A 25,508-nucleotide genomic window follows, 5' to 3' on the forward strand; every position below is an offset into this window, starting at 1 on the left:
CTTGTGGCCGAAGTGTCAGGTATACCAGTCAGACTCTAATGTCTAGTCTAGTGTTCGGGTAAATATACATTCGGTATAGAATTGATCACACACTTTTGAGAAAGCAATGCTGGATTACTAGTAAGTATGGGAGAAAAAAGCCACTCACACCGACAAAATCCGACCTCGAAATCGATACATCAAAGAACTAAGGAGACATCAAAACATAAAGAACCCAGGCGCTCCGGAAGGGTAACCGCTACCGGTATCAGACGTGGCACCATTCATAACGAGTTATGTCAAATTGGTAAGTCAAGTAGCTAGGTCAATAGGTCACTAACAATCCAAGACATGGTGAACAGGAATCTGAACATGTTAGTGTTAGCAAAATATCATAGGTGGAAGTCATATGATGGAGATAACCGTAATATGTATCAGTGTAATAACCGTAATATGTATCAGTGTAATAACCGTAATATGTATCAGTATAATATCCGTAATATGTATCTGTGTAATAACCGTAATATGTATCAGTGTAATAGCCGTAATATGTATCAGTGTAGATTGAACCCTTTAAGGTTGAAAGCCCCGACAAAGATGTATTTTATACAAAAGGACGAATCTGTCTAGGAAGTCCTGATAATTAAAACGGTTCTAGATAAACAAATTAAATGATAGGAATCAAGACCAGAACTAGGTATGTTTCTATACCGAGGAAAAGGGGGAAAAATAACATTTTATAGACGTTTAGGTCTCGGATTAAAGACGATCGAACTACATGGAAAGCTATATGACTACAGAAACAAACCCAAAGATTTATTGCATAAAATTTTATTTATTGACTAGTAATACGTGGACTCACTTCGGCAGTAATACAATATACAATGAGTTATCCATATAAAAGCACTTTTGATGCATATGTTGGACATTCACTGCAAACATGTAGTCTGTTATACAAACATACTTCACAATTTATATATAGACATTGACACCATCATAAATGCGTTCTGTGATTAAAATATATGTTTAATGCCTCATTGTGGTATGGTTCAGTAGCAAGATGAAATTACATTCTGACTATTGTAGCAATGTTATAATGAATACTGGCCATCACAACAAGCAAACAGACAAGTGACGGGTAACCCAGCCTAGATGTCTGCACATCTTCTATGAAAAGAAACATTTTAGGAAGAACACGTAACGATCAGCTATACCAAAAATTCGTCCTCGTTATTCCAGGGGTAACACTCGCTAAAGAGAATGCTCACTTACGTTTACTCAGAGAATGTATGTGAGTGTGACCCCTTGAATTTCAAGGATGCCAAAAGTTTCGTTCAACAAAATGCTTAAACTACGATATGATCAATTGACAATTACTACAAAACCAAGTCAAAATGCATTTGATTTCAATGTCAAAACAGGAATCATTCAGTAACGGGTGGTGTGGGGCATTGTTGACGTCACATTTTGATACATGATACTTGAGAAATGATGAATTTTATCACTTTGTTTTGGTTAAATTCTTGCTTTACATTCTTCTACCAACTTGATGATTACATGTTATTTAGCATATATATAATCAGTACAGTATGGTACAGTATCTTGATTTGATTGGAAGACACTGATGATTTCTGATGATTTTCAAAGGTAACCGGCAAGACTTACCAATGCTTACCATAATCTACCAGATCTCATCATGGCATACGGCTTACCAAATGGAATCACCAAAGCTAACCAAAGCTTACCCAGATCTGTCAGGGTTAACTAAACATAACCAGGACTCCCCGTCACTCATTGTTCTTCTATCTCTGCCTTAATATACTTTGAGACACCAACCATATTAACATATGAAAAAGCAAAGTCCAGTTATATTTTCAAGATCAGTTTCCCCGTTGCTCCCTTTGTGTTGATGATGTCGTCGTGAGCTTGAGGAGCTTGCTCTAAGGTGTAGGTGTGGCCTATGTGGGGCTTCAGCCAACCTGCCGCCATCCCTTTCTTGATCCCGGCATGCATCTGGTCCCATTCTTCCTGTCGACAAATAACATTTTAACTTTTCAGTGTCCGCTTGTGATAAAACTTCATGCATTTCTTTGTACTTTTAATTTCCATCACTGCAATATGCACATAACTTATATGTAAATAGCGCGCGCGCGCCTGTATCAAATATTGATAACATTTGAAAAAGGTCGGTCAGCATCAACCAAACAATAGTTCAGTGCCTTTCATGCCAGCAGTGTTTGGATTTGTAAATATCATTTAGTAAACGCTTGGAGATACTTACTGCTGTAGATCCCATAAGCATAAGTCCCTGAACGGTCAGTTCCTTGCCCATGGTCAGTCTGGGAGTGACCTCTACTGTCCCTCTACTACCCACAATCTGGAAGAGGAAACCAATGATGTTGGTCATTGTCTACCATTGAAAGATTCCCTTCCTTTTCATGTCGGGAATAAAATTTAGATAAAAAAATAAATTACGGACGGTATGTAAAATATTAAGTAATACAGAAAACTTACAATAATACGTCCCTTTTGTGCTGCCATCTGCAGGTCTTTTTCCAAATTAACATTTGCCAACATTTCAATGATGAGGTTTGGACCAGAACCACCACATGCTGCCTGGAAGGTATAAATGAGTCAAATTATGACACAGAGGGATAACGAGAAGGGGTTAAATATATAGGGGAAGAAAGGTGGTCGGAGTCAGAGACGCACCGAGGCCGCTACAAAGAAGATCGAGATTTCATGTCCGATATATATATATGTATACGTTGGCCGTGCACCGTGCATCTAACGTTTTCCTAGGTAACTTTTAAAATCTCCAGACTCCGGAGTACCGTGTACATGTGCATGTGGTGAGGGACATTGTTCCTGTTTTATTGAATACATATCGTGAATTTTAATGGACCAACCCAAATAATGGTTTTTATGACTTTTTAATCAATATATGATATACCAATCACTCTCCAGGATCCCTGGACAGCTCCTATACGAAAGGAGGACAAGACACTACAACAAGACAAGACTAGGTTATTTGTATACAGTGACGTGTCATTTATTCCGTTTTTGCGTATTGCAGAGTTACCTTAACTTGTGATCAGGTATTGATTGTTACGTCATTGGTTTGTGTGGGAGAATTACGTCGTTTTCTCAAAAATAGATGACGCTACTCTCACCACGGACTTAGACCAATGACGTTACAATCAATACCTGCTCACAAGAGCAGATAACTCTGCAATGCAATACGAAAAGACGGAATAAGTCTTTCACGTCAGTTTCTTCCCCGGTCATTAGGTCTAGTTCATTTACACATGTTTTTCAAACAATTTTCTTGGACTTCGTTTTTCCATTCCATTTTGAGGAAACTAGAAAACAATCCAGCACTAGTCTACTGTAATTTATATATTCCGTCTTTGCGTATTGCAGAGGTATCTTCTCTTGGAAGCAGGGAATGATTGTTACGTCATCAATTTTTGAGAAAACGACGTAATTTTCTCACACAAACCAATGACGTAGCAATCAATACCTGCTCCCAAGAGAAGATAACTCTGCAATACGCAAAGACGAAATACGGCCATGCTGACTTGAAGTCAGGCCTGAGTAACTTAATTATTTGCAGAGATGAAAAGATATCACCACAAAATATTAGATTATACCATGCTATCTAAAGTCCGTGATATCACAGACAAATTTAATAGTTTCAATATAATTAATATATATTTTAAAAGCCCTGAATATAGTGTAGTTCTCCAGCTGTGAGAAAATTTATCGAAATGGGCCGAAAAATGAGGTACCGGGAATACTGAAAACGATGAGTTAATACGTAAAATTCAAATTCAAAATTCTCTTAACACATTTATAACTACAGCGTAGTTTGAAGGCAAAGAACTATACTGAAATATATACTGACACTGGGCATGTAAGAAGCCCGCGTTCTCATTAACATTTGATTCCCACAAGTTAACTTTCGCCAGTTGTAGCATTACACTCTTAGTCTCATCTTCGCTAGCCAAATGCACTCCACTTAGTCCGTGCGTAGATGCATTACGCTGTGCAGCTACACAATCTCACCAGTACTGTCAGAGTTACTTCCCTTTATGTGACAGTCATAAACTTAATCATACATAGTAAAACACATACATAAACATTTTCCACATTTTAATTCAATACAATTACAATATGACTTCATCATAATGTTGTACATATATATATGGTTTTACGACAAGACTAACAACCATTTTCATACAGTAGAATTTAAGATATTAGAACTGACCATGTTTGATATGTTAATATATACCAAACCAGTTTCCTCAATGTTAGTAAGTATAGGGTATAAAACCCAGCTGTGAGCCGTGTTTCCATCGGGAGGTCCGCTGCCATGGGATCTACGTTTATACTGAACTCAGATATGAAAATTGATTGACTTACCCTCCCCATGGTGTCCCTTGACTTCCTTTTGTAAATTTCAAGACTGACCTTGACGTTGAACGGGTGAAATTAGGAATTAGGGTGAAATTATTTTCTCTATGTTATGTGGCGCCAAAAGTGATGGTCTGAGATTTGCACGAATGTACATGTCATTCAGCCGACACAGGTAGTGGCAGGCAGATGTAAAATTTAATTTTTACATTTATAAATTGGGAGTGTTTTTGGCGTAAATAGAATTTAAATGCTTATATTAATTTAATATTTGATATCCAGATATTGGTAATCAATGATATGGTGAGTTATCTGGAAGTGTAGTTCTAATGATCAAATGCAATCCTTTGTAGGTGCATACATGCTTTATGTCCATAATACCTATTGTTGTGTTTAAAAATGATTTGCTTAATAAATCAGTCGCAGTGCCTCTGTCACAGTGAAATACATTTCTGTATTTTGTGTTGGTTATCCTATTGGATAATTGAATAGAGAATATATACAGAAGATGATATACACAGTCAATTTATAAACTGGAGAAATGGGAATTTGTAAATTATACTTTTTCAATGAAATAAAATGGTATGCAGGCTCTAATGCGATTTTTTCCCCAAAGCAATTGTTATGATTACTTTATATGTCAGTTGTGTATGCCGATTCTTCTTTTTTCAAACTATTATTTCAAACTGTCTTTAATTTTTGCTTCCATTTTTTACAAACATTAGGTTCTTAGTAATATTTTCTATGTAGAAAGATAGTATAGGTTTCATAATTTTGTTTTGTTTTGTTTAACGTGTCGTCCTATCAACAGCCATGATCATTTAAGGACGGCTATAGATTTCATAACACAAGAGGCCTATATAGATTTTATAACACAAGAGGCCTATTGGCTGACTTGGTCTTTATATTTCAATTTAACCCTTTCAACCCTAAGCAACTTTAGTAGACTCTCCCATGCATTGATCTGGATGAGTCCATTATGGTCTACAGTGGTGAAAGGGTTAAGGATCCCTGTATTACTGCTGAAAACTGTAACTATGCATAGGAAACTATTTTTACGGGCATGACTTAACCCTTTCACCCCTATGTAACTTTAGTAAACTCTACCATGCATTGATCTGGATGAGTCCACTTTGGTCTACAGTGGTGAAAGGGTTAAGCTTTGATAAAACATTTCTGAAAAGAAGACCACACCTTGTGCGACTTTATGAAAAATAATAAAATTTGAAAAAAACAATCAACATCCATATTCATAGTGTAGGAATATTTGCAGGGCTAGACTGGGATTTGAACCCTGTTATGCAGATTTTTTGTATTATTGACAAATTTTATCACGCTTTAAAATGACATAAGTTGGTGTTTCAGATGAGGTCTTAAAACATGGTAACAGTTTTTACAAATTCACAGCTAGATTGGAATAAGCATGTCAAGTTACATAACTCTAGCTGCATAACTGACCTAAATGCAAAATCTTAACCAACCTTCATCTGTATTTGATGTAGGTACTAAATCTCCAAATGAGCCAGACATCCATGTTAAATGCCATGCAGAGTGATGTCACAATAAAGTTTCATGAAATTGTGCAAATTTTTTGGAAGAAACTTAAAATTGAATGGTGATGACACATACACATATTTGGGTGACAAACTGCTGTCAAATTCAAATCTGCAAATTTAGTGTAACTCTTTCTGATTCCGAGGTCCTAGATGATAATGCAAAGGCATATTACATGTGTGATACATGTACTAGTAAATGACAAAATATCACATGCATATATATACTGGATAGTAATTGTATACGAAAGGATTATACAAACTATATTTTACCTGAAGTTTCAAAGATAACCCTGCTACCTCCATACCTGTTCTGATATAAATAGTGTTGGGTACTTGAGGTCGAGGTCAAATAGTTTGACGGTGAACTCATGAACGTCATTTCATTACATCACACTGTAACCACCTGACCAACACATCAAGTCTGACATCCATATTAGCCAAGATATTCTCTGGAAGCCCATGCTGTATTTTAAACTTGCAGAGGTCGTATTCAGGTTAAGTAGCCAACTTAATTACCAGGCATATTCCTTAACTATGAAGTACATAAAAACCAAATCATCCTCATACCAGGGTTACGCTCACTTTCGCTTTCTGCACCCTTGGAATATGTCATAGCAAAATTGAAGGAACACAGCTAGCTATTTGATTGGTCTCAGGTAAAATAACCTGACCAATCACTAGGCTGATACCTGTCCTTTGAAGATTACAGAGGAGCACTCCTGACTTCAAAGCCAGTAAGTTTTACTGTTATGCGACCGCAAGATTCCTTTAATTTACATTCAAACTCCACAAGATGGCACACAATGAGCCTTTCATTTTGCTATGACATATTCCAGGGGTGCAGAGAGCATAAGTGAGCGGAACCCCTGGAGTATCGAGGATGACACCAAGACTGATGTGCATAATGCCAAGATATACTTCGAAAATCTATATTACACTGTGTCTTAGTCAATGTCAAAGGTCACATAAAGGTCACAATGACTTTATTTTCATTTGCGACACACTGTCTTCCTGTCATGAAATATATAAAGTTTAAAGCCCATTTATGAAACAGTGGCTGAGCTAGCTCTGGAAACTCTTAATTTAGTACTTGAGGTCACTGAAACCTAATTTTAGTATGTGACACATGACTTGCCCATGACATACCTATTTTCAAAGCCTTAATTCATATTAGGTACCTTTCTACAAGGTTTTATGCCCATTTGTGAAACAGTGGCTGACACTTGCTGTGGAAGTTCCCCCGAACCTACAGTCAGATTGGACAGATGCAAGTTTGCACGGACGGACGATGATAGCACCAATATAAAGTTCAATATACAAAGTACAAAGTATGATAAGTGTGTAGCAGAACTGGAATAGGTCAATCATCAGCAATGAGCTTGAAGTAGCTCAATTGGTAAGAGCATGTATCTAGAGTTCAGAAGTCTTGTGTTCAAATCCTGGTCTGGCTGTGCAGTTTTCCTATTCTGTTACAGAGGTGCCTTTGAACAACCCTTGTTTCAAGTACTCATTGAGTAAATGCTAAGCAAGGGGAAAGCCAAACCTGGGTTGTAAACATGTAAACAGGGTTGTCTTTGGGAGTGAAGACTTAGAAAAGAAGGAGAGAACGTAGCTGAACTTGACTGGGTTGATCATCAGCGACCAGGTGCTTGGATTGGTAAGGGTGTTTCTCTTGATTTTTGTGGTACTGGCCGGGTTCATATTCCAGTCTGGCAGTGCATTTTCCTCTCTAGTTATAAGTGTCAACATTTATTTTTCAATAAGAGATTCACTTACGGTGATGGTCTGTGTGTAGTTGTCTCCCCTGTGGTTTACGACAGCTTCTGCTCCGAGGGAAGTGACAAGATCAAGTCCCTCCTGAGTCCCAGCCGTCCCTACGACACGAAGGCCATGCGCCTTAGCTATCTGTACACATGCCAAACCCACCTACAGCACAAAAAACACATATTATAGATAACTTTACTTTGAAAGAAGTTAAATAAATCAGCTGACAATGGTTTTGGTTTTAGATTATTATTGTTATGTATCATTTTTTCGAAATATTATCTTTATTTTTTAGGTGTTATATCAATTTCTCTTTGGCCAGTTCTCAATTCTATATTTATAAGCAAAACACTTACAGCACCACTTGCTCCGTGAACCAGGATTGTCTCCCCTGTTTTAGCTTTTCCACTGAAAAATGGAAAAAAAATCAGGATTTTAAAAAAAATCAAACAAAAACAATACATACATGTCTGATAGCCAAAACATTGATTATGAATGATGCATCACAGTTCATTTCTGCATAAATTTGGTGTAAAAAAAATATATTTGGGAGGAAGATACATTGAAGTGACAGAGATGCTAGAGAGGAAGATATTATACTGTATACCGGGATATTTTCCCCGCAACTTAACTTTCGCCCCTTTTGCCTTCCGATCTGAGGGCGAATTTAACTTGACGGCGAAAGTTTACAACAAAATTACATATACGATGGCACATGTTTTGTCACTATTTCGTCTACACTTACAAATGTATCTTTCATAATAAAGGATTGACAATTTGTTATATTTTTTAATTATTTAATATTTCAAAAACACATCATTTAGTTACACCATTTCGTTTATGAACAGTGTTCATACTTACCTGTATGCTATTGTGTTACATTGTCATATGTGACGAGTAGTCATGCTATTTTTAGTAACAGGGAGTGTCCAATGTTTGCGGTGTATGGCAAATTTAACCCGGGGCTAATAAGGACTCTGCATGTGAAGGGGTAAAGTTTAACGGGGCTAAAGTTTCCCGGTATACAGCAGTGATAGGTATCTCTTCATGGACATTTGAGTGAAAGTATATAAAATACACATTTGAACGAAACTATATCATTCCTACAGGAAGGGCTCCTTGTAAGAGTCTTAACTCTCCAAGGGTATTTGGTACCAGTATGTACTTCCACAGTAGTCAAACTACAACTCAGTGGGTATTGAACTGGACTAATCAATAGCTGATGGTTTGAGTGAAAAGAAGGTTCAAACTTACTGTGTGACAACAGCTCTGTAGGCTGTGAAGTAAGGCACGCCTATGGCAGCACCCTGCTCTAGGGAGAGTTTGTCATCCAGCAGACCGGCCAAACCGGAGTCGGTCAGAGTGTATTCACCGTAACCTCCAGTGTCTGTCCTGACAGTGAACACACGGTCACCTTTCTAGAAACAAAATAGATTAGGATAAGCAAAAGTAATATATCCATCCCATCTCAGTATGCACTTGCCAACAGCTGAAACAACAAGAGTACCGCGGGGCGGAACAATATATGCCCGTCGAATGCCATATAGTGTTATATACTTTCTTAAATTGAAATAAGATTCAATCTGCATCATTCTAAGAGTGGTTAGCTGACATGCTATAAAAAATGTAGGAGAAAATATCCGGACAAAAAATCAAATACTGAAATGAACAAAGGGCAATAACTTTTGGAAAAATCGTCGAATCAAAATTCTTTTATGGGAGACACAACTTCATATCATGGTTATCATGTATACCAAGTTTCAAAGAGATCTGTTGAAAAATGTTCACACTATGACCAAACTTTTCACACTATCATCAAACATTTTCACACTATCATCAAACATTTTCTAATTTTTTCCACCTTTACAGTGTATAAGTATTGATGTCTTTCACCATAACACTTATTAAAGAATGCACTAGGAATAATCTTACCTTAAACTTGGTGACCGCTGACCCAACTTCCTCCACGACCCCACCAACATCAGACCCTGGTGTGTAGGGTAGGTCTGGTTTCTTGGCATAGGTCCCTGCCCGAATGTAGGTATCCACAGGATTGACACCAGCTGCGCTCACTTTTATAAGGATCTACAAAACATCAGTGATTGCCACTTTATTGTTGCTTCTGCATAGAACTTTAAATTTGTATAAGAAATTATTGCTATGAAATAGTATAACTAAAATACTGATCAATAAAATAGCGTCCAAGGTCTAAGCCACTAGTGGCCAGGTAACCAAAAAAGTTTAAACAATTCTTCGCAGGTTTATCTAACGAGTCAGGAGTAAGGAAACCTATAGTAGGTTGTCAGAGAAACATGGTTAATATCTAATTAATGATAATATGCTACATGTACCTTACTGTGAAATCTCCTTTCAAAAAGAGTTTGCACTAAGTAAAATTTATTTATTTTATGGATTTTAGTAACTTTGATTTAATTGATGACATATGCAATATTATTCATTTAATTATATTCAAGTAACAACAGGGGGTGGAGACCCAACGTCCCTGCAAGGAAGTCAGTTCCCAATCTGATTAAAATCATATCCTACGCTCTGTACGTATAACTAACGTGAATACGTAGAGAACTTAGGATATGATTCTAATCAGATTGGTCAGTTCCATAGTGGCGGTAGGGATCCTGGGTTGGATACCTTATAGGTATTTACCAGTGCTAATCAGGGAAAGCAGAGCAAATGAAAATAGAAATGATGAGTAACAACACCACTGAATCCGGTACAAAATGTAATGTTTGATTTACATCCTAAGTGCTGACATGTTTCGGCCAAAAGGGAGGCCGTCTTAATTATATTGTTCATAAGTAACAATACTATCATCCTATGAGGGAGTTCTAATATCAATTCCTACTTAAGGAAATTTTAAATCTGGAGAATTGAAGCCATGTGCTAAAAAAATAAAAAAATAATTTGATTTGGTTTTAATGATGTTAATTTTTAAGGAAAATTTTGGAAGCCAGGTTCATAAAGAAACTAAAGCAAGTAGCATATTACAGTTTTGAAAATTCTGAAGTTTCCCTTTAAGGCATTGCTGCTTCCTGCTATATGAATCATGGTTATGATCGTCTTTTTCTTATATCATCCTCTCAACTCACCTGTTTTTCAGAGGGTTTAGGTATGGCCAGGTTGGCCTCGACTTTCATCATCTCTGGTCCCCCAAACTGTGCCACACGTATCGCCTTCATTATGGTTCTACTGGCAGATCTGGATACACTCATTCTGTTTAAAAGGCACACAAACTAAAAATGACTGAGATGTAAGTCAGATCTGTGCAGCTTTTCTCTGTCAACAAAAAATATTATTAATAAATTGAAAGCAAGATGTGCAAACTTAATATATTTAAAAAAACCCAACTCAAAGTAACATTTCCAGTTAAATATGTTACAATAACTAGAGATGCATCTTATTATTGATAGAGTCAAATAGAGGCTGTCATCTATTAAATGAATTTCAATAAATTTGCTGTGATCACCACAGGTTAAGGTAAGGGTATTATTGAACTTAGAAATACATTTCAACTTGTCTTGTTCAACTTTAACATGATTTCATTGTTTTAATTACAATTCCATATATGACAGTCATTAACAATATAATATGCAGCCACATTATTTGACATGAAATAACAAAATCTTTGAAAAAAAAGTTTGAAAAAAAATATATATAAAGGAAATTGTAGAACCAAGGATATTATAAGTTTTCACCTACCAACACATAAAATCATGCTGACACTTTAATGCCTGTTAACATTTATTGTAGAAATCAATTTGACCTTTAAACATATACATTGTTGCTGTTTCAAAGATACTAAATGGTTCCATGAAGGTTAGTCCGACCATGTAAATTGGAAATCAAATTATTGAAGTGTTATAGGTAAATTCATAAATTGCATTCATACTTACGGGTGCACTGTAACCACAAGTATTATGCATTAATGTTTCGATTTCATCAATATTGCAAGTATATCATTTATCAAATGTAATGAATTAATGTGCCAACACTGCAAGTACACTTAAACTTTAATGTTGTATGGTGCCTCAAAGAATGGTGAGGTCAATATGCCAACACCTTAAAAATCAGGGTCAGCACCCAAACCCAAACTGACCAGTGGAGAAATGTAACATGCGGGCGGTCACCCATACAACTACTGACCACGCTCAAAGTTGCTGAACTAGCGAGCGGGTCCGCAGGTTATACCACATCACTGGAAAAGCTAGCTTGCCAGAAAGGCAGTATGTTCCCCTCATATTGCTGAGCTGTTACACTATTCCCCCCCCCCCGCCCCCTCTTAGAAGTTTCATCCCGAGACTTGGCCTGGGGAATCCTGTAGGTCCTCCCTGTGTATCAATGCACCTTCCCTTACCACAAGGAACTGGCCTTACATGATCACAGAGTCACTATGCTGCCACCAAATGTTACATGTGGGCTGTCACCCATCCAACTACTTACGACGACGTTGCTGAACTAGTGAGCGGGTCCTCATGTTTATATATATACATAATGTACTGCTTCACCGGAAAAGCTAGCTTGCCGTTAAGGCAGTATTTTCTGCTTATATACCTTAGCTGTTACAGAAAATGCATATAAAGAGGAGAAATCCTGGCCAATAAGGTGCTACTCGTTTGAGACAATCATATAATTGTGTAATAGGAACACAATAATTTAATGAAAAGAATATCATATGTGCATTCAATGGGAATTAAACTCACAACTACAGATTTTCTCGTCAGACTTTCTACCTTGGAGCTAAAGGGAAACTCCTTGGAGCTTGTTAGGCCTTTGACAGAACATGTTTAATACGATTGTACATCATCTATAATATTGTATAATTCTTTGGACAATCATAGGCTGAAGGTAAATTTGATATAATCATTACTTTAATTCATTTAATATAACATGCAGATACAGCAAATTAATTTACTTATTTACTAATAAAGACGCTATAAAGTCACTGAAGAGAGATATAAATGTCGATCCACTTAATGAAAATACTTTTGATCTGATAATGATTTTGTAAAAAAAACGACCACAAAAATCAATAACGGAAGTACATGCAAGAGCTCTTACCACTAGTATAGTTTGTCTTTTCCTAATGTCGAAATAGCTGCTTCTCTGTTACGTGTACAAACCACCACTGTAGAGGGCCAAAAACAACCGTTACAGTTTATATGATAATCGGCAAGTCTAGATCCGGTTAGATGATTCTGAGAAACTGAAAAGGATGATCGAGATTACCTGGTAGTGTACTTGCGCTGTTAGACGGCGCTACGAATTAAAACAACATCCTGTTTCAAGTGTTTGGAGATAAGAGACTGCTAATGTTTACAATGATATATTATCCTGGTGTCTAAAGATCTATGAACGTGTGTCACCCGGCTACCCCTTACCTGTGTAAATAGAGCCCGATCTCAGATGTAGGTCACATGTATAGATGTCGCTCGTAGTTTACTTTCGTTTTACAATAAGGGGAGGTCACTGTCGTCTGCTTGTCAGAAAAGAAAGTAGCCGGTAAATACACAGAGTTTCGTAACGACAACTGCAGATATGTATTGTCTTGTTATAATATAAGACAATGTATATAGATTTATAAGATTTTTGTGTTGCCATGCCACTATTTTCATGTATAATCAACAGAGAAGTCTTTTAAACCAAATCACAACAACGCCGTCATATGTGTAGTGTGTTACTACTGATCATGAGACTAGACTACTGTCACTTGTTAGACGCCCCTTGCATTGTAGACTGTTCTAATCACAGGCTTAGATAGCAATTCCGTGTTTCTAAAAGATACATTGTACAGCTGATAGCATTCACAATTTCATTGCTCAAATTTGTACACATTTGAACATATGTCATTAACTTAGATATGAACTTTATATAAATAAGTGTTTACAAAATACATGTTATAAAAAAGACACTATATAACAATATATGGTATTGACATGTTGAGTGAAGCTCTTGTTAATGTAATAATATATCTGTCGCAGTTAATGGCGTTATGCAGAAAAACATCAAAAGAGATTTTGGATCTTTCCATGCTTCCAACGTACAGGAGTTGTTAGAACTACCTGAGGTGAGTAATGAGTATACCCCATTATAATTAATTTTAGGTTCAAGGCCCCTGAAAGATACAATAGTCACCCAAAAGAAATTCATATATGTAATTTGAACATAATGGACTTTTACATTAGCTATTAAAATGATGCAATGTGAGGTAATTGCGAGTCATTAATATTGCATTTATAATGCTAATATCTTTATAAAAATAGTTCACCAGACTAAGTGCATTGTATAACATGTCAATCTCTTTTGCAAGCAAAATTTTTCGAAATGGCATATATTGGTATCTCAAGTTCATTTATATACCTAGGTCATGCTCAGCTGAATTTCTCGTTTACTCTGTATACCGTCCTGGCAATGTACTATTTTGTAAAATTCAAATTACTGTATACTTAAAACCAAATTTTTAATTTGGGTATTTGAATATGACTTATAAGGGTTTGAAATTTAGAGTAACTTAATACCATCTTTCAGGGGGCTAATGTTGAACCTTAGCTTAATTACTGCACACATCATTAGAGTATACTCATTTGTTTGAAATGAACAAGCATTGTCTGTTGCTTTACATGATAGGTAAGTGTCTGATGTACTTAGAAATTCACACGATAGATTTAGCTCCCATTAAAATAAACTGTATAAATAAAGTGACACTTTTATTAATTGAATAATGCAACCTGTTGTAGGATTGATTGTTTCTTAAGACTTTTTTTTATAGTTTCCTGATTGCATTTACATAGAAATGTACATAGGGGAATCCCAGGTTTTTGATTCCAGCGGCATCACTTGATTGACTTATTTGTACTGTTGTGATGTATATGTGCTATTGTGCTTTAGACTATATTATAAATAATGTAGAATTCCAGCTCTTCATAGTCTAATCAAAATAGTTTGTTCACCTTACTGTACATATATGCTTCCTCTTCAACCTACTAATGTTAAACACATGACTTGTTCACCAGAGTACCATAAGTGGACTAATTTCAGAGGTATTCTAATTGTAGTTGCTTTGGAGCTATGTCTCATCTGCTTAAATCATTTCCATAACTAAAATTAGACAATAAAGCACAGGCTATTTATGCAGGATATCACATACTGGACTGCAAATGACAATAATTCACTTGCATACATAATGAATAAAAATCGTTTTTTTTTGCTCTAGTCAAAGAGTTTTGCAATTCAGCTAGTTTAAGAGTGCACTAATTAGTCCTACCACCTTTGTTCTATTCCAATTTGAGTGCACTAAAATAAGTACATTTACAGTCGCTGTTTCCCCCTTTTTTTCCTAGTAAAATCCTTAAACTTACCCCAATTACTTTTCCTTTATCAACCGTCCTCTAATTTGAGTCACATTTATAACTTGTTCACTAGGAAGAGTACCAGCCTCCATCTTTCCCAGTTGTTGTACCAAGATTTACAGATTGTCAGTTGGAAACTGGACATTCCTGCCGTTGCAAACATTTCCTTTTAGAGGTAAGTCATTAGCACCAATTGTCATACATAGTTAGCTAAATCAGTCAAAATGATGTATTTTTCATAAACTTTTAAAAATGTTTGCTTTCACTGAACTGCATATGATTGCCATGAAGCATTGACAAGGGGAAGGCATCCTCGATATCCAGGGGTTACACTCACTTTCGCTCTCTGCACCCCTGGAATATGTCAAAGCGAAATTGAAGGCTCAGTGTTCACCACTTTGTTGATACAACAAGAAGACTAGTTTAGTCCTTGAATTGATGTACATCAAAAGAATCTTGTGGTCGCATAATGGTAAAATTAACTGACTTTGAAGTCGGATGTCACTCCTCTGTAATCTTAAAAGGACAGGTATCAGCCTAGCGATTGATGAGTTGCTTTTTAGGTCACCTGAGACTTTTGTCCGGCGGCGTCCGGCGTCCGTCCGTAAACAATTTACATTTTCGACTTCTTCTCCAAAACCCCTGAACCAATTTCAATGAAATTTTGCAGAAACCTTCCATGGCCAAAGGTCAAAATTTATTTCGGTTTATAGTGGCAAATGATACTTTGAATATTACATGTTAATAACTTGATTGGAATTATAACCCTGAGTTGACAGTTTGATACTTTGAAAAATTTGAGCCAGCCCTACCCCCAAAGGGCTGTAGGGTGGGGCCCAAAGGAGTCAGTGTGCTAAAAATTTCTTCATTTTCCTTGTTTAGAATCAGAGGTGCTAGTTTCAAATATTTTTCAGACTTAAATCCGTATGCTAGATATTGAATAAGGTGGTTTTATTGTTTTTTGTCACTTTGAATAATATTTCTGTTCATGTTAAAAACAAAATCAACTCTCTGTATAAATATATCAGGTGACCGTTAAGGCCCATGGGCCTCTTGTTTTTTTTTTACCAGAGACCAATCAAATAGCTAGCCATGTGTTTCAAATTTGCTATGAGATATTTCAGGAGCACAGAGAGCAAAAGTGAGTGTAACCCCTAGAGTATCGAGGTTGGGTGGGGCCGGGTTGCAACAGAAGATTTCAGCATGTCTGTCAATCCCTTGGATTCCTGTCTAGAGCAGCTTTGACTTCTAAATGGCTGAACAATAAACAATGTTTATAAAACTCCCTTAATGCAGGTATCATGACTGAAACTCTCTAGTCTGTTATAATAATAGTTCGAGGTTCTTTTATACCCCTTTATCACATTACCTAGTTCGTAGGTCGTCTCAAAGCGGTTCACAAATTATTATCCGTGGTTATAGGGCCTTTGCAACAAGCCAATATCATTCTCAACTCCCTGGGGAGCATACAGCCGGTGCTGCCATTTCGGCACTGACAGGTAGCATTCAACAATTCTAGCACTGCCCAACCACATACTCATTTACAGGCTGTCATTTTGGATTTTTTTTTTTTTTTAAAACTTGAGATCAATTTCTAATAGGCCTATTTAACTGAAACTCTGTCTAGGAATGATCAACTCATTGTCCTGACAAACTTAACTAAAGGTTATACTTAACTATTTTTTACTCAAATTTTAGTAGGGATGATTGACATCATTATCTCCACTTCATATGATATTTCAACAACAATAATTAATACTGTAGGACTCAGGTGACTGTTAAGGCCCATGGGCCTCTTGTTATATTAATATGCAATCTTTGGGAAAACAGGGTCAAAATCAAGAGCAGGCTATCAGACAGATACTGATGTATTGAGTTTAGGTATGCTATTGTTAAATATTTTACCTAGAGTCATACTTGAATTGTTCTTACGTATTACTAGGTTAACCTCTGGTGCAGTAAAGCAGACAACTCAAAAGTGAGAATATGTATATTGTTTGAAAGGTATATGGTGATAGAGATGATTTTCTTAAGGAGAGCAGTTATTGTAAACCATGCTATGTGTCTCTGCAGGAAGACTGTACCTTTATCAACCATGGGGCCTTTGGTGGGGTGCTCCGTGAGGCCATGGACTCTGCTCAGGTAAGGGAACATGTGTCACGCTGGGAAAGCACCAAGTCATTGATATTTTCAGTCTTTACTTGGTTAGCTATTGGAATAACTTATATACTGAAGTGGTTATTGCTGAAAATGTACACAGTTTTAAGAGGAAGCTGATTTAACACTTATTTAAGAGAGACCTTCTACTCAAGTTTTACCAATAGTTTATATCAGTATGGTGTGTGACAGTTCGGTCGTCCAGACAATGTATCGTGATGCACACTCGACCAATATCAATTAATGAAATGCCTACTGCATGCCAGGGAATTTTCACTGCGGTTTAATTTTTTCATTTTAGCTTGTCAGGGGCTTGATAAAATGATTTTTTTTTCTTAAATCTCATATGAATTAGGAAACAATTTGAGAATCTATATGTTCTCTTTAATTGTGATTTATACTTAATATACATTCATCAAATTCAAGTTACTTTATATAATTTTAAATTCACTCCCTCTATTGATTCTACTATCCAAAGCCATTCTAGTATTCTCATTATGTTACCAGAATATTTGGCAGTCTTTTCCATTGCTTTGCAAAGTTTTAAATAAGACAACACTCCAAAGCCATATTGGGTGACAGTGGTTTTCCTGAAGCATTTATCCATAAGGTGTGATGGAATTTCCTTCTCCTGAAGTAGATTACCAGTACCAAATACTAAGTGGCAATTGTACATAGAGAGGTGGCAACTGAAGGTATAAGAGTGTTTTCATTAAAGTGTAAATTATATTAAGAGAGATGGCCTCAGAGAGTGTAAAGGGATTTTATTTTAGGCGTAGCAGCAGTATATGAAGAGACAGCCACTGAGATTGTATGTTTTTTTGTGTTTTTTGTTTTAGGAGTGGCAGCGGTATGTTGAGAGACAGCCACTGAGATTCTATGACCGGGAACTACTACCACATCTAGTATATGTTACCAGGAGGCTGGCAAAGTTTGTCTGTATGTACATACCATCTGTATAGGGATCACTGCTAGGTGAATCAAATAATGAACTAACAATGCAGAGGCTCAGTCTGGCACTGCACATTAGAGAAGTTGTGACTTTGCAGTGTCACCTAAATGTAGAGGTCTTCTCACAGCAGGTAGAGGTCACCAATTCGTAGAAGTTCCATACAGTAGATATCATACCTATGTAGAGGTCATCATATAGTAGGTAGAGGTCACCTCGTTGAGGAGATTCTATACATAAACAGCATCTTACTAACACTTCAAAGGATATCACAGAGCAGGTAGAGGTCACCAATTTGTAGAAGTACCATACTGTAGACACTTTATCATTGTAGAGGTCACACAACAGGCAGAGGTCATCACATATTAGAGTTCCATACTGTAGACATTTGATCATTGTAGAGGTCACACAACAGGCAGAGGTCATCACATATTAGAGTTCCATACTGTAGACATTTGATCATTGAAGAAGTTTGAAAGCAGGTAGAGGTCACCACATTGTAGAGGTCAGAAAGCAGGTAGAGGTCACCACATTGTAGAGGTCAGAAAGCAGGTAGAGGTCACCAATTTGTAGAAATACCATACAGCTAACACATAACAACAAGGAAAAGGTCATCACATTATAGAGGTCAGTGAATCACAGTGGTCATCACATGGTATATGTAAATGTCAAAATTGACAAAAATATAAAAGAAAAGAGGCCATCATTAAGTTCATAAAACTATTCTTTTGCAGGTTGCGACCCAACTGACTTGGTGCTGGTGATCAACGTTACCACGGCGATTAATTCCGTTGTGAGGGGCCTTGACCTACACAAGGGAGACATCATCTATGTACTGAGTGTTACATATGGTAGGAACAGTGGCATGTGTTGAGGTCATCAAAAAGTAGTGGTCAACATGTATAGGTCACCACACTGTTTAGGTCATCATACTGTATAGGTCACCACACTATATAGGTCAACATACTGTATAGGTCATCATACTGTATGGGTCACCACACTGTATAGGTCACCACACTGTATGGGTCAACATACTGTATAGATCACCATACTGTATAGGTCACCATACTGTATAGGTCACCACACTGTATAGGTCAACATACTGTATAGGTCACCACACTGTATAGGTCACCACACTGTTTATGTTACCGCACTGTATAGGTCAACATACTGTAAATGTCACCACAATGTAGAGGTCACCACACTGTAATGGTCACCACTCTAGATGTCATCACACTTTAATGCTTACCACACTGTAACGGTCACCACACTGTAATGGTCACCACTCTAGATGTCAACACACTTCAATGCTTACCACACAGTAGAGGTCACCACACTTTAGAGGACACCATAGTGTAATGGTCATCACGTCGTAGAGGTTATCACACTTTAATGGTCACCACATTGTGGAGGTCCCTATATATTGTCTGCTATTGTCAGTTAAGTATTACATGTATTGTCCCTGTATCCAACCTGAATGAGACATTTTTAAAGTGACATATTACATTATTAATTTAATAGGTAACATGCATATTAACTACTGAAATTTTCTTGCTTTATTGTACCCCAGGAGCTGTCAAAAAACTGTTACAGTGTGTATGTGAGAGGACAGGAGCTGTGCTACAGGAGGTCCAACTAAACTTCCCTGTCACTAGTAAAGAACAGGTCAGAACCGTTAGTTTACATTACAGTGTATCACGATTAATTTTTTTCACCTGGTGTTCATTTTTGAAAATGTGAATACTATGTGTATCCTATAATAAGTCTTGGGGTGGGGGCCAACACATACTCTGGCTCAAAATAGGGAGATGGGCTCATTACAGGACAATGGCATTTGTTGGCATTTGTACTGAATCACATAGATATAGGTGGGCTAATTACCAGGCATGGGGTATATTGCCACATAAATGCAGGACTAGTGCAAACATTATCTTTTGTTGTGAAAGAGTAATGTTGCAAAATATTGTGTACAATGTTCCAGATTTGGGTCGTGTGACCAAAATAAATATACAATTTATCGTCAAAATCAAGTGACCATTCAATAAATTCTTTATTATTTTCAGGTGATTACCCTGGTGAAGGATACCCTACGTCCAGGAGTGAAATTGGCCTTGTTTGACCACATACCCAGTAATGCCCCTGTTATTCTGCCTTTGAAGGAGATCATCAGTATTTGTAAAGACAGGTGAGAGTGTCGCATACAAAAAGTAGGTCACTGTGACCATTATTTGACCTCTATATAAAAGGCTTGACCTTTGTAGAGGCCAAATTTGTAATGATAGAACAATTTGGAACTGTAGTGTTGAGTACTAAAAGTATGTCACTATGACATGTATTTTGGCTTATTATAGCAATCATGGAAAAAAGATAACTTACATAAGAGAATATATACTTACATATTTTAGAGCACCAAATAACAGATACAGTGACACAACTGGGCATGACCGAGTGTTGTATACTATAATCAGGTCACTGTGACCTTCATTTGACCCGAGACGTCTTTCACAGTAAAAAACGCCTGATGTGAACTTATATATACTTGAACACCTAGGTACAAGAAAACCTGAATACAAATAGATCCTATGACAGAGTGATAGATATGATTCTAGAACACAGTAACCTGCATTTCACTTTTGACACAAATTGGTGAGTGCTTGTCGACAGTACAATGTACATCTAACATCTGTTCCATATATAGGAATATCAAATCTAGCATTTGGAGACACGCAACGTTTTGCCCCAATTTAGAAGTTCTAATCTAAATGTAGGAAAGATATATGTACAGTACACTAATTACTGTAGCTTATCACCGGTTGGGAAAAATGGATTATTCCACTATTCTTTTGCTCATTGTTCTAAAATCTAAACCCAATGGGCATAACACATATAGATCCCCAGGTCATGGTCCATGTATGTGAATCCTGTGTGTGAAGTACAAATACAGTTCATGGGTTGGGGATCTGTACATGCCAATCTTCTGAAATGTATGCCCCCTAAAAAAATCTGTGATTAACCTCGCTGTAACCTATCAATGTTACAGTTCATATATATTTTGTTACGCTTCAGAGGTGTACCAGTCCTGGTAGATGGAGCCCATGCGTTGGGTGCTCTCCCCTTGGACATAAGGGCTCTGGACCCCGATTACTATGTCAGCAATGCCCATAAGTGGTTTTGCTGTCCCAAGGGGTCTGCATTCCTGTATGTGAGAAAGGAACTCAAGTCCCAGACAAGGCCACTTATTATCTCCCATGGTTTTGGCTCTGGTTTTAACTCAGAATTCATTTGGGCAGGTGAGATTTACTTTTAAAAAAAAGAGGACTTTGTTTACTTTAAACCAATTATGAAACAAGAGTTTCTTATAAAATCACACTTGTTGGCTCAGATGGAAGTGTGTAGAGGTCTTACCTAATATGGGAAGAATCTTGAGAACCTGGAGAAAAAATTGACACTCCTGCTCGGACAGGTGACAAAATAGCTTTCATATCATAATTTTACATTGGTTGCTTAAAATTAAAATTTGAAAAAAAAAAAATGAATGATAACATGTCAATTTATAATTAATGTTGGTAGTATTTTGACCTTTTTATCTACTACAAAAGATTTCACAAGTACAATATTCAATTATTCCTTTGGCAGCAAAATTATGTTTGGAAGACAATAGGATATACAGATTGTACATGTACAGAAATGTTGTCTCAAAACAGAAATGACACTGCAGCTAGGGTTTGTTCTGTGTGTTTTGAATCTTATCAATGATTCCACAAAAGACAAATTATCAGCAACTTACCTTGTCCTTGGATATTGATTGAAATACTGACTATTGCTCACTATAGGTCTTCATGACTACAGTCCCTTTCTGGCCATGCATGTGAACATGAACTTCTGGAAGGATATTGGAAATGAGAAGATACAGCAGTATATGTACGACCTGTGTAGGGAATCTTGTAAGTACTTGTGTAATGATAAGTCTGTGTTTGCTCACACATCAGAGGCACAGTAGTCTAGTGGTAGGATGCCGGGCTCGTGACAGAAAGGTTGCGGGTCTGAGTCATGGCATGGCACTGTGTTGTATCTTTGAGCAAGATACTTAACTCCGCTTGTTCCAGTTGGGCAGTGCTAGAATTGTTGAATGCTAGCTGTGAGTGTCGAAATGGCAGCACTGGCTGTATGCTCCCCATGGAGTTGAGAAAGATATTGGCTGGCTGCAAAGGCCCTATAACCACGGATAATAATTTGTGAACCGCTTTGAGACGACCTACGAACTAGGTTGTGATGAAGCGGTATATAAGAACCTCAAATTATTATTATTATTTATCAGCTCCCTTCCACTTCCATAAGTGTCCCAGGAGTGCTCATGTCAACCCCAACCAACACAGCATTGGTAAAATTTCTCCCGAACAGATTCGGATAGTTTCATCAATGGTAGACATGTGCCAAATTGATGAATGAATGCTTTTGAACAGAGGGGTCGGCCCAAATCTCCCGACTTTGGTTAATTAATTTTTTCACTAACGGAGGGGGCTTATTTGCGGTCAAATATGAACACTAATGATACATGCGAATGTGTTGTATCTATTTGTTGATATTTTAACTTTGAGTAACAGATGATTCCAGATCATAACTTCGGAATCAGTGATATTTTATGAAAATTCATACACAGATGAATTATCTCTACGTGAGCCATATATAAGCAAATGTCAGGACCTTACCCATAGGCGAGGGTCAGAAATTTACATCATAGCTTTTAAGTTCTCTTTTTAACCATATATTGTTTTAAGGTGTATTTGTCCGTCATTGTCAATGTCACAAAGATAGGGCGAAGGTTAAAATGACTTTTGGAGCATATTTTCTTTTTCAATATTTAAAATATTTCAATAAACTTCATGCAGTATCTATAGCCTTGTCTATACTCCAACCATCACAAAATGGATATCAAACTTCAAATAACATAAATTAAGACTTAGTATGCAAAAACTATTTTCAGGACTAGCACTTCAAAATCATTATTCTTTTAAGAGCCATAAATTGAAGTACCATGGTATTAATGGACTGAGTAGTCAATTATTTTGACGATATTTTTTTTAGTGAGTATTGACAATGTATTACATTCTGTTTAATGTGCTCTTAATTTTTTGAAGAAAAATAATTTAATGAACACAATAGGTGATTGTGGTGGCTGCATACACGAATAAGTGCAGTAGAGAATAATTTATGTATTTTGTTTGCTTTCCAGGTAATTTGCTGACATCACTTTGGAACACTAAACTGGCGGCTCCTATGGAAATGTTTGGTAATATTTACATGTTATTTTTACAGTAAAACGCTGAAATGATTACAGTTGTTGAAGAACTCAATATATCGTTATCTCCCTTCAAATATTGAGCTTGCCACTCTACCCCTAAAGAGGAAACAGTATTTGTTGCATTTAATTGCACCCCACTTCTCTGTCCTCAAACAGGCCATGTTCTTCATTTATACAATATAAGCCCCCTTGGTCCGGTAATGCTTCAGACCCAATTTGGTTGAAATCTGTGCAATGAGCCATTCTGGAAGAATAGGTTGACAGACATATATGCTAGATGTTGCATGACAGCATAAGCTCACCAGTCCTTTAGACCATTGGAGCTAAGGATTGATAAACCAAATCAAGTTGGACAGACAGACCTGTTCTGTAGTATCATTCACTAAACATGACAAAATAAATACTACTTGTGTGCTTTGTTGCAACTTTCAAGTGAAAAATATTATAAAATGATATGCACTTTTTATAATAAACTAACATATAAAAAGTACTATACCATATTTGTCACCTCAAACGTTTAAATGAAAGATTTGTGGCGTTACAGACGATGGTGGCACCCACTTTTTTTGGCGGGCTGAGGCTGCAAAGAAAGATTGTGTATAGTTGCAACTTTCCAATATTTTAACTATGTATTTTAAAATTGCTACTTTCAGGTTGTATGGCCCTAGTAGAGCTTCCTCCTCAGTTGTATTCCTCCGACACAGCCATAACCTACAGCACGGGAGAGGCCATTCAGAACCAACTCTACCATCAATATAATATAGAGGTGAATCAGGAATTATTTATAATTGGAGCCGGTTCTCTCATAGAACACATAGTGCACAAGTCATTGGCCAGAGGCTCCATGAAACCAGTATTATTATTTTTTTCAAGATTTCTGACTTATACAGTGTTTAATGCAATCAACATTATATTTTAAGACTTTGCCCTCAATATAAGTAACATTAATTCATTTTTGTATTTTCCATGTTTCAGGTTCCTGTCAAATGTATTCAAGGCACCCTGTATGTTCGGATCTCATGTCATATCTACAATGAACTAGCCGAATACGAAAAACTGGGAAATTGCATTCTTGAAATGTGTTCAATTAAAGAGAAGTCGGGTATAAAAAGACCAGAGATCAGTGATACTCATCAATGTTCAGATGAATCTAATGCACAGATTGTAAGCTAAAAAAGAAGTAATTGAGTAAATAAAACTATTTTTTCAATATTTTGCATTGTATTGTGTCACATAACCAACTTAATGTCACTAAATTAAAGTCTTCCATGTTTATTTTTGTAAAAAAAGATTGCAAGGAAGTATTAAAATACATGTATGTGCTTGTGAGAAACCAGAATTACTTCACATTTTATGCAATGCATGACCCCACTTTAAAGTAAAAGCAGGACAAAGAAATTCAACAGTTTTGTTGGAGGCTGAAATTTAATTATATCTCTCTAGTTTTACCAACTCTCTAAAAATATCACCTGGGTCATTCCTTCAGTTTCACAGAGTTTCAGAGGGAATTTATAAAACTACAAGCTATCACTTCCGTGCGATGTTAACAGAAAAATTACAACCTGAGGGTAGGATTTTCATTTTATTGCCCAAAGGTTACACTGAGCTATTGCATTTACAATCAGTGTCTGCTGTCTATAAACTGTTTCTTTGAACATTTCCTAAAGATCCACTGGATAGTTTCAATCTTATTTGTGAGGAAGTTCTTGTATCTGTGTGATTGGAATTTAGATTGGCACAAGATATATATTTGGACCCATAAGTGAAAAAAAAGGTTTACAATTTGGGCTATATAAAAAGAGTAACAAAAACTGTGCAGAACGGACATCATGCATTTCTAGTCAAATAAATAGTATTGTATAAATGTATTTGCAGTAGTGATGAAAAATGAGTTTGCATGTATTTGAGTCCACAAGCAATGTAGGCTATGGTGTTCAGAAAAATGGAGCAAGTTTTATGAAATTTGGTTGACTCATTTTCTATTTAATCTGCGGCTGTGAACTCAACATCAGATTTATGAC

General features: G+C 36.6%; 2 protein-coding genes across 7 annotated transcripts; one reads left to right on the forward strand and one right to left on the reverse strand.

Annotated features, from left to right (window-relative positions):
• Window positions 1-794: 794 nt before the first annotated feature.
• LOC110467407 (quinone oxidoreductase-like) lies at window positions 795-13,200 on the reverse strand. Of its 5 annotated transcripts, none has more exons than XM_021524556.1 (10): window positions 13,112-13,151; window positions 12,792-12,858; window positions 10,823-10,946; window positions 9,648-9,800; window positions 8,970-9,133; window positions 8,072-8,123; window positions 7,728-7,877; window positions 2,494-2,595; window positions 2,261-2,356; window positions 795-2,007 (listed from the first exon to the last, which is right to left on the reverse strand). In XM_021524556.1, exons 3-10 carry the CDS (start codon window positions 10,943-10,945, stop codon window positions 1,846-1,848), a joined length of 1,002 nt encoding a protein of 333 aa, XP_021380231.1. In that variant the 5' UTR covers window position 10,946; window positions 12,792-12,858; window positions 13,112-13,151; the 3' UTR covers window positions 795-1,845. The 5 variants fall into 5 exon arrangements, with proteins under 5 accessions (XP_021380231.1, XP_021380232.1, XP_021380229.1 ...); XM_021524557.1 differs by having other exon boundaries at window positions 10,823-11,009; window positions 12,792-12,936; window positions 13,112-13,150; XM_021524554.1 differs by having other exon boundaries at window positions 12,792-12,936; window positions 13,112-13,148.
• Window positions 13,194-24,695, forward strand: LOC110467406 (L-cysteine desulfhydrase-like). 2 transcript variants are annotated; one of them, XM_021524551.1, is made up of 13 exons: window positions 13,194-13,266; window positions 13,712-13,797; window positions 15,153-15,254; window positions 17,153-17,221; window positions 18,076-18,175; window positions 18,920-19,036; window positions 19,756-19,850; window positions 20,249-20,370; window positions 21,252-21,475; window positions 22,019-22,129; window positions 23,419-23,475; window positions 24,141-24,253; window positions 24,463-24,695. In XM_021524551.1, exons 2-13 carry the CDS (start codon window positions 13,723-13,725, stop codon window positions 24,658-24,660), a joined length of 1,383 nt encoding a protein of 460 aa, XP_021380226.1. In that variant the 5' UTR covers window positions 13,194-13,266; window positions 13,712-13,722; the 3' UTR covers window positions 24,661-24,695. The 2 variants fall into 2 exon arrangements, with proteins under 2 accessions (XP_021380226.1, XP_021380227.1); XM_021524552.1 differs by having other exon boundaries at window positions 13,196-13,232.
• Window positions 24,696-25,508: the final 813 nt, after the last annotated feature.

The sequence above is a fragment of the Mizuhopecten yessoensis genome, unplaced genomic scaffold (assembly GCF_002113885.1).
Source record: "Mizuhopecten yessoensis strain PY_sf001 unplaced genomic scaffold, ASM211388v2 scaffold11173, whole genome shotgun sequence".
NCBI lineage: Eukaryota > Metazoa > Mollusca > Bivalvia > Pectinida > Pectinidae > Mizuhopecten > Mizuhopecten yessoensis.